This window comes from Schistocerca americana, chromosome 5, assembly GCF_021461395.2.
Source record: "Schistocerca americana isolate TAMUIC-IGC-003095 chromosome 5, iqSchAmer2.1, whole genome shotgun sequence".
Classification (NCBI taxonomy): Eukaryota; Metazoa; Arthropoda; class Insecta; order Orthoptera; family Acrididae; genus Schistocerca; species Schistocerca americana.
This window is the reverse complement of record NC_060123.1, coordinates 67717949-67731461: the sequence shown is the minus strand read 5'-3', so window position 1 is coordinate 67731461 and position 13513 is coordinate 67717949. Positions and strand designations below refer to the sequence as shown.

General features: G+C 41.2%; 1 protein-coding gene across 4 annotated transcripts in view; it reads right to left on the bottom strand.

Annotated features, from left to right (window-relative positions):
- Positions 1-13513, bottom strand: part of LOC124615804 (transcriptional repressor p66-alpha) — a 93932-nt gene that overhangs the window by 43146 nt on the left and 37273 nt on the right. For 3 of the 4 annotated variants that reach the window (XM_047143939.1, XM_047143941.1, XM_047143940.1), the window contains exons 7-8: positions 10908-10970; positions 1121-1216 (exon numbers count right to left, since the gene is read on the bottom strand). In XM_047143939.1, the coding sequence (XP_046999895.1) occupies positions 1121-1216; positions 10908-10970 (159 nt within the window). The remainder of the gene's footprint in view (positions 1-1120; positions 1217-10907; positions 10971-13513) is intronic. The other variant, XM_047143942.1, reaches the window with a different exon arrangement.

Here is a 13513-nt window from a genome sequence, read left to right as displayed (position 1 = left end):
ATTCCTGGAGGGAAGGCAACGATCTTTTCGTGAAACGCTATTGAGAAAATTTAGAGAACCAGCATTTGAAGCTGACTGCCAACCACTTCTACTGCCATCAACATACATTGCACATAAGGACCACAAAGATAAAATACGATAAATTAGGGCTCATATGGAGGCATACAGACAGTCATTTTTGCCTAGTTCTATTTGCGAGAAGAACAGGAAAGGAAATGAAAAGTAGTGGTACAGGGTACCCTCCGACACACACACAATACTGTGGCTTGCATAGTATTGATGTAGATGTAGCTGTAGATGGTCAGAGAGGTGGAAGGAGAGGGATAGGCAAGAGACGGAGGGAAGATGTAGTGTGGTAGTGAACAGGTGGAAAAGAAAGAGAAGGACAAGGGCATGGTCAGATTGAGGGGGAGGAAGATATTGTCCAAAAGAGGGGGCAGAGTAGATCAACAAAGAAGGGGGCGGGGAGGAGATTGAGAGACAATGAGTGGTGAGGAGGAAATGAACAGTCAGAGGTGGGTGGATGAGGTGGGCAGAGACATGGGGAGGAAGTGTTTGACACAGGCGGGAAGGAGGCAATGTGCGCAATGTACATGTTGAATGTGTACGCGAGTGTAGCCATGGGGAAAAGACTAGTACATAATAAACAATTAGAATGGCAGAAAAGCTCTCTGATCAGAGGGACCTTAGCATGCAACTATTTTGTAGTCAATTAAATGCACCATCTAAAACTTATGTCTCTGAAATTTGTTGGTGACAAAATATTATTACATTTGTAGCTTTACGCATTAAACACAAGAAGAGAAGAAGAAGAAGAAGAAGAAGAAGAAGAAAAAGGAAATAAGAAGAAAGAGAAAGAGAAAGAGAGAGAGAGAGAGAGAGAGAGAGAGAGAGAGAGAAAGGCTGCACATGAGTTTGTCACTAAATTTCTGTTATCTCTTGCAAACCCTTTGAAATATTTTGTCATACATAAATAACAGTGACTAAAGTTCAAGACTTTCTGGCTCTAATGTTTTTCCAAATCATAAACTGTATCTTACTCAATTCCTTTCTCTAATAGTTATTTGCTTAATAAGAATACCGTTTTATTATGACTACTACTTTTCTGCGATTTGCATACCTGCAGCAAAGTTTTCTCAAGCTGCTTTCTGAGGGCTAATTTTGCTGCTGCTTGCCGTTGAGCTGGTGTCTGTGTGTCCTCAACCCTTGGACGCTCCTGAAGAAATTATAAGTTAGATTTCTAAATGCTCAGTGTAATCTTAAAATTATCATAAAAATGTTACATTCTATCACAAAACATGGGACACAGTCTTCAGCAGAAATGACAATCGGCTTTCTTCTTGGTCTTAAAAGTATTAACACTCTAAAGTAGTTTTCCCATGATTATTCTAAACCTTAAGGGTAGTTAACTACCGTAAAAGTAAGTATCAATTAAAGGGCTGAGCCAGTTGCACGCGGCTGCATTGTCAAACATGGTTCTTGACTAGTGACTAGACATGTAAGGTTTCCACACAAAAATTACATATACTGCCTGGGAAAAAAACCCAACACTTCAATTAAAAAAACTTAAATTACAAGCACTTACAGGACACTCACCTACTATTTTATGATAAAATATTGAATATTGTGGTAAGGTGTCATTCAGGTCTCGAACAATGGAAAAAAAGACGATCATAACAAATACAGTTAGAGACACAGAAGTAACACGAATGAATTTGAGGAAACTCGTGAAAGTAATGCTCCTCTGTCTTTGGTTTTCTTTACTTCACAGGTCCATCTTCTCATCTTCAAATGTGTGTATTACTTCCTCTTCCACCAAACACAGCATTCAGCCTTTCAGGCATGCTCCTGATTAACGTTTCGAATTTCTATTGAGGAATCATCTCCCTTCTTTCAGGAGGTTCTCCCACAGGTCCTGTAAGATGCCCGAACAGTGTTGACGGGCACTCTTACCCAGCTGGTCTCGTATACAATCAATAGGATTCAAATCAGGACTTTGAGTAGGCCAACTGAGAGTATGTATTATTAGTCTCTGCTTCATTCATGAGCTCTTGCACAATTCTCACAACGTGCATTAGTGCAAAACTATCTCCCAATGGCTCGAAAGGCACAATGTGTTCCAAAAGGATTTTCTCCACATACTGATGAGTAATACGGCTCCAAAGAACCATGAAGATGAAACTCATCTTTGCAGTCATACCGATTCCTGTCTACATCTATATCTACATCCATACTCCGCAAGCCACCTGACGGTGTGTGGCGGAGGGTACCTTGAGTACCTCTATCGGTTCTCCCTTCTATTCCCGTCTCGTATTGTTCGTGGAAAGAAGGATTGTCGGTATGCCTCTGTGTGGGCTCTAATCTCTCTGATTTTATCCTCATGGTCTCTTCGCGAGATATACGTAGGAGGGAGCAACATACTGCTTGACTCTTCGGTGAAGGTATGTTCTCGAAATTTCAACAAAAGCCCGTACCGAGCTACACAATTGGTCTGATAATCCATATGCTCTTACTTTGTTCATTAAACGACTGTAGGGAACTGTATCAAACACCTTGCGGAACTCAAGAAACACGGCATCTACCTGTGAACCCGTGTCTATGGTCCTCTGAGTCTCGTGGACGAATAGCGCGAGCTGGGTTTCACATGACCGTCTTTTTCGAAACCCATGCTGATTCCTACAGAGTAGATTTCTAGTCTCCAGAAAAGTCATTATACTCAAACATAATATGTGTTCCAAAATTCTACAACTGATCGACGTTAGAGATATAGGTCTATAGTTCTGCACATCTGTTCGACGTCCCTTCTTGGAAACGGGGATGACCTGTGCCCTTTTCCAATCCTTTGGAATGCTACGCTCTTCTAGAGACCTATCGTACACCGCTGCAAGAAGGGGGGCAAGTTCCTTCGCGTACTCTGTGGAAAGTCGAACTGGTAACCCATCAGGTCCAGCGGCCTTTCCTCTTTTGAGTGATTTTAATTGTTTCTCTATCCCTCTGTCGTCTATTTCGATATCTACCATTTCGTTATCTGTGCAACAATCTAGAGAAGGAACTACAGTGCTGTCTTCCTCTGTGAAACAGCTTTGGGAAAAAGACATTTAGTATTTCGGCCTTTAGTCTGTCATCCTCTGTTTCAGTACCATCAGATAATGATTCCGACAAGGTGCCCTGGATGAAATATCCACAGGGAATAGTGTTCCCCAGGCCTTCTCCTGACCCCCTCTCTACAGTCACGCAACTGCAGGCCATACCGGTGAAAACCGCTGCTCCCTTTGTTGTACTTTCCAGCCAAACTATTCCCTTGTGGAACTAGGTCGAGTCTGTGATGCTCTCTGCCGAGTTATGGGTCTGTAGCAGGTCTTCTGGATTGACAATCGGCTTTTTCGGAGAATTCTCTCACTAATATTGATCTCTTGAACTTGCTGGAGTCAACTTCATACTTCACGGGCAATAGTGTGAAAGTTGAGGGGAAATTGAAGTTGAAAATAGTAATCATTTCTTGCTGCTGCTGTTCTTGGAGCTGATCCTGGTTTCCTTGCATAGTCCGTAACTACTTACAGTTCTAGAAATCTGGAATCTTCCACCAATAAGCTTTTGCAGCATGTTGAGGGCATGTTTACTCCAGAAATATGAATATGGTTATCACAGAAGGAGCCTAAAAACATGTATGACTGAAAGGGGAACAATGCAAGGTTCAACAATGTGTGTTACAAGAATGGGAAAACATTACTGCCTCACATCCAGTGAAATGGTTTTCAGGTTGAATAGGAACAAACAAGTAAGGCTTATAGAACAAACAACTGACACTTCATTGTTTGCTCACAAAGCAAGGCCAACAACACACCAATAACATTCACAATCTAAAAATATAGGATAAAGTGCTACAATTTGACTAAATAGGTAATTGATCACCATTTGTTACATGTTGCATTTTTTATGCCAATGAGTGTATACTGATTTAAGAGTTGGTGTCCCATTAGAATAGGTTTTCTCGTTGCTTGTAGTAGCTCAAAAACTAGCTAGTCTGAGATTAAAGAACTGTAGCGACACTGTGAATCATGGAACATGGAAGCAACATTCATGAATATTGTTGAATAGCACACTACGAACTGTACTTTGCTGAAACTCATTCATTGAGTACAATAGGTACATGTGTTTCTATGAATGCCTGTCAGTATATTATTTTAGTATCTGCACTGGCACGACAACGCCATGACCTGTCACCATCACTATTCTAGCCAATAATGGCTTGCTGACTCACCAAGGAGCTGAATCCTAAGAGAGGTAATGAATCTTGATCCAGCAAGAGTAACAGAGTATCAAGTACACGAAAACCACACAGCATGAGGTGAAGGTTAGGTCCACAGTAGCTCATCCTGGCCCACCCAGGCCCACTGGCACTGGCAGGTAAACAACCGGATCAGTGGCTCTGCCCATGCCACACATCACACATGCCCTCTGTTGCAGTGCTGGGAGCTATCCTGTTGAAATACTGATGCTAGTTCCTCTGCATCAATTTCGAGGTCCACTGGTTGGGACACTAAAGCCCTCCCCCCTGTAAAGGCTCATAGGACTGAAAATGGTCCAGTTCATGCCCAGACCTCTGTCCCAAAACTGGAGAGGGCACATTTCCCAGCAGTGGGATGACCACTAAAGGCGACAACGTCAATGCAGCTTGCTCTGTCGGATGGGAGGCAGATTATCGGAGTTGGGGCGATGGTTGATCCAGTGACAGGAGTGGAGGTAAGGACTCCACACAAGAAAGAAGAGGACATTGGTTCAAATTGCATAGTCTCCACAGTGGGAGGTGAAGGCGCTAGACCCACTGGCAACTTATTCCTCTCTCAAAGGAAAGACCCTGAATGGTGTGGTGGGGGCAGCAGCAGGGAAGCACACTGCAGCAAGTGGATGTCTCCCACCAGCAGCACACCAAAACCAACCCTGGCAGCCATCCCTGGTGAAAGCAAGAAGATCAGTCCCAAAATGCAGCCCCATGAGAAAAAACAAGGTGGCGTGTAACAGTTCAAGGCACGTGAAACAGGGTGCAACGAATCCAGAAGACCTGTGGTTGGTGCCCATGTCTACATAAATGTTCCATTTGATTACACCCACTAACCAGCGTCACCCAGTGCGTAGCCAGGAAACTATACAGCACCATTACAGGATGAGGTAGACACAGGTTTCTTCATTCGTGTCTTGAACACACCCACAAAGCACTCCACCTCTGAGTTAGACACTGTGTGAAACAAGGTGGTAGTCAGATGCTGGATACCACTGCAAATGCAGAAGTCTTCTAACAATTCCACGAAACAAATTGACAAACATTATTGGAAATGAGGATCTGAGGGGAGCCTTTGGTAGCAAAAATGACTGACAACACATGAACAGTTGCTGTCGGCGCCATGGAGGACAGCTTGGTAATGTACAGAAATTTGGCAACTCATCAACCACCAGTTACCACATGCCTCCCACAAAGGGACTCGCAAAACTGATGTGTAACATGTCCCAAAGGTACTCCGGGACCAGCCAAGGGGAAAACCAATACAATTTTTTTTCCCCCCTTTTTTCTCTCCACAGGTCGTACAAGCCCACACGAGGTGTTCCTTACTGTGACTGATCGCCAAATAGTAGACATGACGACACACCGAAACTGTCATACGAGTCATACCCCAGTGCAACACATGCAGCAGCTGAAGCATCCAAGGACGCAATGCTGTAGGGACAATAACTTGACAGCGCTACTTCTCCTTGGCAAGCCGGTCGACCCCCTGGACAATGTTGTGTCAATCACATAAAAGAAAAAAGTACACCACCTGGAATCCGCTCCCAAAAGTGCTTGCTCAGAACACCCAACATGGCAACACGGACAGTAGAAACAGTTTTCCGGAAAAGCTGGTCAGTGGATGAGACCACCTACATCGTCAAAGGATAATCCAGCAAAGTTCGCTGCAAAGTGTCACATCCAAGGAAAAAACAAGAGCCTCCTGTCGGTCAAAATCTGGGTCCAGTACCACAGGCAATCAAGATAGTGCATCCGCATTGGCATGCTGGGCCATGAACTGCTACCGAAGGTCATAAGAAAAATTACTAAGGTAAAGTGTTTACCTCAGCAAGTGATGGGCAGTGCTGTCCATGTTTGGAATGAGGGCTGAATAAGGAAACCGGTGGCCTGTGTTCTGTTATCAGCAGGAACTTCGTCCCACAAATGAAAATATTTGACACCCTTTTGTCAAAGCCAGTTAAGAAGACAGCAGATGTGTGCAGCTTTGGAAGTGAAGTTACTGTAATATTAAATCTTGCCCAAAAAGATCTAATTTCTTCTGGTTCTCTAATGCCAGCAGATTGACGATGGTTTTATGCGCTTGTCCATAGCAATGAAATCATCTTTGTTTAGCACCTGACCCAAGAAATGAGCCTTTGGGAAAGAAGACTACATTTTTTTCCAATATGCTATGAAGTGCTTTCTCCACCGTGTATTGGGAAACCACCTGCAGATTCCACCAGAGCTCCGTGAAGCAGTGTCCAGAGGCAACTGGAAGTATGCATCACACTATTCGCTGTTCCTAAAAATACTGGTCCCCTGACAATTTTGCCAACAACTACTCCAGCTGCGGAATGGAATAGGAGCCTGTGATATATTGGACACTGTCTGCTAAAAATCCCACAAAGATGCAAGGTGCTGTCTGGCTTCTGAACAACCACCAAACTGATGGCCCACTGACTTGACAAAATAGGAGAAAAAACACAGGAGTACTGTTATCTCTGCAAATCTTGCTTGACCTTATCATGCATGGCAAAGGTAATAGAAAGGGGTGACAAAATTTAGGGATTGCAGACAGCTTATGGGAGACGTACGCACAGAAATTTTCTGCCCGATGCAAGTTATTCTCGAACAGCTGGTCGTATAACTGTAGCAATTAGTCCAAATCTTGGAAGAGAACTGACAGACACTAGATGAACTTTGATAGCTATCTGGAAGCCAAAAACAGAAAAGGCGTCCAATCCAAAAATATTTTGAGCCAACGGTAAATCACCCCTTCAAAGGAACACACTGTTTACTAAGCGAGACAACTTGATCGAGTGGCCATTGCAATGCTGGGCAGCCCAACAGGCAGTCCACATTAAGTTAATTAGGCTTTCGGATGCTCCCATGCCCAACTGAAACTCAATCAGTTGCCCAACCACTACTAACGACAGCAGAATACGCTGGGACAATGTGTGTGGGGCATCAGAGATATCCCCCGAGTCCAGGTAAAATGCTGCTGCCATAAGTTCACGTGATTCAGCAATCTTAGCGACTCTGGCTAAAGAAGAGTCGGGCAAGGCTGAAACCTTAGTTTGAACCTCAAGGTCAGGAATTAAGTGGACAATCACATCCATATTTAGCAAGTCACCTTATGAGCCAATGTACTGGGGACATTCAAAATGACACTTGTGTAAGAGACCTCGCAGGTAAGTGATCCACATTACATACAACTGGCTGGGCTGCTTGTGGTGCTGGTTAAACTGCAACTATCATGCGACCACATGTGTGATGATAAAAATAGGGTGTAAGCAACCGACAAAGTTCATCACAACCGGTATATGGCTTCAAATTTGGAACAATTTCGTATAGACCTGCACAACTGTACGCCAACAAGGCAGTGTTAATAACTGGGTAGACAATATGCCTGACCTGTCAGTGCAGTAAGAACTGGAGCAGATCTTTCTGTAGCCTTGTCGAACGGTGTCAGGGGCAATGGGAAAGGAGGCTTTTCAGCAGGCAGCTGGCTCACTAACAGTGCAGCATGAGAGCGGATCAATTTCGCATTCCGTTTGAGCTGTGACTTGAGCTGCTCCTGCTGCGGCTGCTACTATTGCTTCTGGAGGTGCAACTGTTCCTGCCAGCATTGCATAAATGTTGGGTCCACGGTGGCCACAATTTAACACTATAAAAAGAAAAAGAGCTTTACACGTGAAGACTATCCAATACAATCCCTTTAGTTACTGCAATGGCGTGACAATGCTATGCTACGAACTATCACTTTTGGTACAAATGTAACTATTCTAGCCAACGGAGACCAGGGGGGGGGGGGGGGGGGGCTGAAGCTTGGGAGAGGGACTGAATCTCGACAGGTGAGTCAATTTACAGAGACAACCACGCTGGAAAGTACAACACACGCAACTGGCTCAAACAACTGAGAACTGAGTACACATAAACAGCATGGCGCAAGGCAAAGGCTAGGTCCACGGTAGTTATCTTAGTGTTGAACTGCCAGGCCTATTGCCCAGTGACTCTGTGCATGCCATGCTTCACACACACACACACACTCCACAGCAACTGTGTGTACTATCTCACTGTGATACCCTTGCCAGCTCCTCTGCATCCATCTCTTTGTCCACTGGCGCAGATCCCAAAACTATTGTATGAGGAAATTTAAATTTGACCAACATAAATCATTTGAAATAAGAGTAGCAAAAACTGCAACATCTGCTGTATCCACTCCCACATAAGAGTATTAATGAACAAAATCCAGAATAAAAAGGAAGAAATAAAAGATGAACAGGTCATCAGACTGAGAAAAAAAAAAACAAAGGGGACAAAATCACAGGTATGCATCCATTGTGCAGCTGAATATTTTGAAATAAGACTAAATTACCATGAACCTAATCCAATAAAAGGAAACAGCTTCAAGAAGGAAATAAATAATGCACAATGTCAGAACAAATGAAGCAAGCTGCTTTCCACTCACTGATTGACTGGAGGCCAGAATGTATAAGTGAAGAGCATAAAATGTGAAGAAGATGGATGTGTAGTCACAGAAAGAGTGTAAAAGAAGATACACTAAGTGACAAAGAAAGCAGAAGAAGAGTCTGAGTTCATTAGTTACAAAATGTGCTGAGAAGAACATAACAGTATTCGCAAAGAAGCAAGACAGACAAATTTAGTAGTAACTTCAGAAACACAAGAAAACATACAGCTTTTGAAAGGCAAGTACTTATTACAGTGTCCCACCTGCAGTTACAAAGTCTTGTCTGAAGGTGAAAATTCATACTAGGTCATAAAAACCATGGGCAACCACACCTCACTTTCGGCAATAACTCACTGCTTTCACAAAAACTAAATGGAAATTACACAAATATGGAGATACCAGTAAACCCCCAATTCTTTGACAAATCTAACTCCCATGTATAAAAAGCTTCAAAAGTCTGATTATTTTACAAGTAAGTCAATGTGTTAAATACAGAGTGTTTACACAGGCAAGGAAATAAAATTCCTGGATTTTTCCCAGATTTCCCAGTTAAAAATGCCTTTTCTCCAGGTGAAAATACCTGTTTTTCTGGGTGAAAACACACTTTCTCCCTGTTAAGTGACAGTATACCTTCCCTCAGAACTGAAACATATCAATCTTCCAAATGGTAGAGGTTTTATACGCCAACGAAGAACTTCCCAGCACTTTTTTGCCGATTGGGGGGGGGGGGGGGGGGGGAGGGGGGGGGGGGACACACACCACGTGTTGGGAACATCTTTGATGCACAACAACAGTACACTGCATATTTTTGTATTCCAAAAGCGTAATTCGAATTCCATCAAGCAGAGCACATGTTTCTGAAGCACTGAAATCGCTCATGTTATGTTATCTCACCAGCAAATGACAGCAAGTATTCAGAGTATAAGACATGGGATGTAGTGTAAGCTAACAGCAACATCACTGTTCAGTAGCGTGAACACACAAATAGGAAAAGTTTATGGTTTAAATTACTATACTAACAGCATAGCTACAAGAAAAGCTAAGCTTTCACATACAATATTGGTCTTTTTTAGCATATACACCAAACGCAAATGTGCTGGTAAAACTTGAAACAATGGCGTCTTGTGAGCCCAAAATTTTTCTAAGTGGCTGGCCTCAAAGTGCTCAGGTTTGAATGGGAGTCAAATGCTATGTGATTTAAGAAATTCATCACACTGTCTCACAAGTAACATAATTCATCTTGGGTAAAAGAAAATTTACTTTGAAAGTAACACTTCTCAAACCACCATTTGCAAAATTTTCCCACATCCTGTTAGAAGTTTTAGGTTCATCTGAGCAGCTGCCTGAGAGCACCAGATGACAGGTGTTACTGAGCATGCATAGCTACAATGACATAGGAGATGACGTAGGAAGCCCTTGCTTGGTGTTTCCTCTGCTCGGACACCTTTCATCGCATTTCTGTCTGGATTTTCATATTTAGCGGGATGTCACATGACCATGTGCAACAGTGTGGCATGTGGTTTGGAGGGGATATAAAGAGTGGGCAATTGCTTTATACATCTTATCCAGATAAGGAATGAAAAATTAGAGAGCAGGCCTTGGCACAATATTCATTTCAGAACTAGACGCTACAACTCTAAGTACCTTAATATTTCACTATGTGGAGACTTTAACATAGTTTTTTTTACTCTCTCTCCACACTCGGCAATATTGTTACTAAGCATTTTCAATCAAGTTGACGTTCACGCAATATGTATTAGTACATGAATTGATTTTACATACACACACACACACACACACACACACACACACACACACACACATTTCCATTGCATTTCTCAATAGAAGAAAACAGGAATTGTTGATATTCAAGTTACGAAAATAATTATGCGACACTTTACAATAACAACTGGGGCCATAGCAGAAATATTGCATTGTTGTCCTATGCATGGTCTTGATGCTATTGTCCGAGAATGAATTCCTCAGACCTGTTACTCAGATGTGTTTCTGTGTTTAGTAGACCTCTGATATGAGTTACCTGACAGTAAGTGGCACACAAAAGATTATCTCTATTCACGTTATTTTACTCACGCTTTTACTTTATTTTATCATCATAATCATGTTCACGACAACACTAGTTGCTGAATTCAATGAAAAAGATGTCTAACTACATACCTGTTCTTGAACTTGAGGCACTGGCGTGCTTACAGTACTTTTGTTTTCCACATTTCCGAGCAGCTTAAAATATAGTAAAAATAATGTATTTTATACCACTATTTCATAGGTAACAAAGACTTAACTAGTGAATTGAGAAACAGAAACATACACGCAAGAACTATGGCACATATATTAAATTGAACACAAAATAAATCCGAAGACATTTAATTGGCAGAAAATAAAAGGAACATCTTGTTTCCGTTTCCACACAGTACAGCACAACAAAACATGAGTAAGACAACACAAATTTAAAAATCATTTTCCAACAAAAACAAGGCAATTAAAGATGAGGATCACAAGAAAGGAGGGTATTTTAATTTATACTGACTAAAGCCAAGAGTTCAATATCCTGCTTACCGAATAGCAACATGTGCCACCTGCAGCTTATGAAAGGAAGTCTCATGAGACAAACTATTTGTCACAATAATTTTAACTAGACTTTCACATCTACCATGAAATTTTGACATTCTGAAGGCCAAAATTTTATTTTGTTCTGGTCTTGTGTACTATTATAGCCAACTTCAGTACTGAACAACACAATATTCAAACTAATTGAAAATCTAATGAACAATATGAAACACTACATGATTAACAACTTAGAGAGTAACAAGAAACAATAACCTTCCATCAGGCGAGGCAGATCAAATTTATACACATCAAAATTTTCTGCCAATTAATTGTTAATAATCTAACAGTATTTTTGTCTTCTCTGAACACTTTTCGTTGTTGTGTGTTTCAGTATTGGAGCAACTGTTTTCCTGTCAGGATATGTGCTGACTGGTCAGTTTGAGACACTGTACTCATTTCCATTTCATTACAACATTGCCTTTATTTGATTATCACTAAAAGTAGTAAAAAGCTACTTTAGGATGTAAAATGCATTCATTTTCTTTTTGGATACTTCAGTCATTCATTATGGCTGTCTGAATATCAAATTGACACTCTGGCTGCTTCATTTTCACAGAAATTATGTCTTTTGGATGGGGTGTACTTCGTCATGACAGGCTACAGTAAGACAAGTTTCTCAATCCAAAACAGAAAATGTTGTTTGAAGAAAATAATACTAAAGTTCAAGGGGATTTTGGAGATTAAACTGACATAGATTATAATTACGAAGTTGAAGTTCAACAGGAAGATTCAGAAACAGAGGAAGACGACACGGAAGTATTTGATGGAAACGACCATTTCTATGTTGGAAGAAACAAAGAGATAAATGGAACAAAATTCCACAAGCACAGGCAGTAAGCTTCAGTACCCACAGTATTGTCTGAATCCTACCTGGATGTATGGCTTGGTGAAAGCTGTGAGAATACCGTACGTATGCAGGAATTGGCTCACAAATGACAACATGCTGTTCACTGTGAGAGCTTCATTTTATCATGAGATAAATGTACAACCTAAACCTGTTATAGACCTGAAAGCCTTCAGTAGCTTGTTGTTGTAAGCTAGTGTTAACAAAAGTGACAAACAACATTTTAGAGATCTGTGGTGAATTGATGGGGTTGGTAGCGAAACATTTTGCCTTATAATGAACATGAAAATGTTTCAAATTCATCACATGGTACCTTGGATTTGACAACTGTGCTACTCACCACGAAAGGGGACAATCGGGCAAGATACAGCAATTTAGGAAATATTTTCCACATTTGTTCAAAACTGTCTGAAGTCCTATACTCTCAGAGAAAATGTTAAAATATTTAAAAAGCTGGGAGGATTCTGCAGAATTTGCCACTTTCATCAACAAATACTCAGCAAATCAAACCAGTATATGGTTACGACCAAAAGGATTATACTGCATTACTAACAAACACTTCGGTTGATGATTTTGACTGTGTGAATGTATTGATTAGTCGGATCAAAATGTGATGGCAGGCAACTGGTTTACCAATATCAGTTTTATAGAGGAGTTACCATGAAAAAATATTTACTTTGTTGGGATGATGAAGAAAAAAAAGATTGAGATTCGTCTGGAATTTACCACTAATAAAGGAATAGCTGTCACCAGTTTGCTTTTTAGCTTTAAGAAAGAATGTACTGTAATTTCCTATCGCTCTTAAAAAGGAAAGTGTGTGACTCCAGAATCAATCTTGCAGGAGAATAGTTCAATAGTTGCTGGCACCTTAGGTATTTACATGGATCTTCTCTAGAGGCTAAAATGATGGCTTACAATATGTGAATAAATAAAAAACTGATAAGTTATTGTTCCAAAATTAGTCAAAAGCCTATCTGGCTAATGCATTTTGGAAATTTTTGTTCTGACTTGCAGCGAAATGCCTTTTCTCTTAGCACTTCTACTGCTGTGGTGCTCTAGTGTCATATTTGTCTTTCCGTAAAGACATTTGTCATTCATAATGTGTTTGATTAGTTAAAATTAATAGAAAACAAGCTAACGAACAATGTGATCAATTTTATGCACTGTAGGTGACACTGCTGTGGAGAACACTGCACCCCACATTGTGTCACAGTGTCTTAAAGGAAACCTGGGCAGGGTTGCCACAAGTTTACCCAAGTGAAATTCCCCAATTTCCAGGCAAATTTTAGCATTCTTCCCTGATAAATTTCAA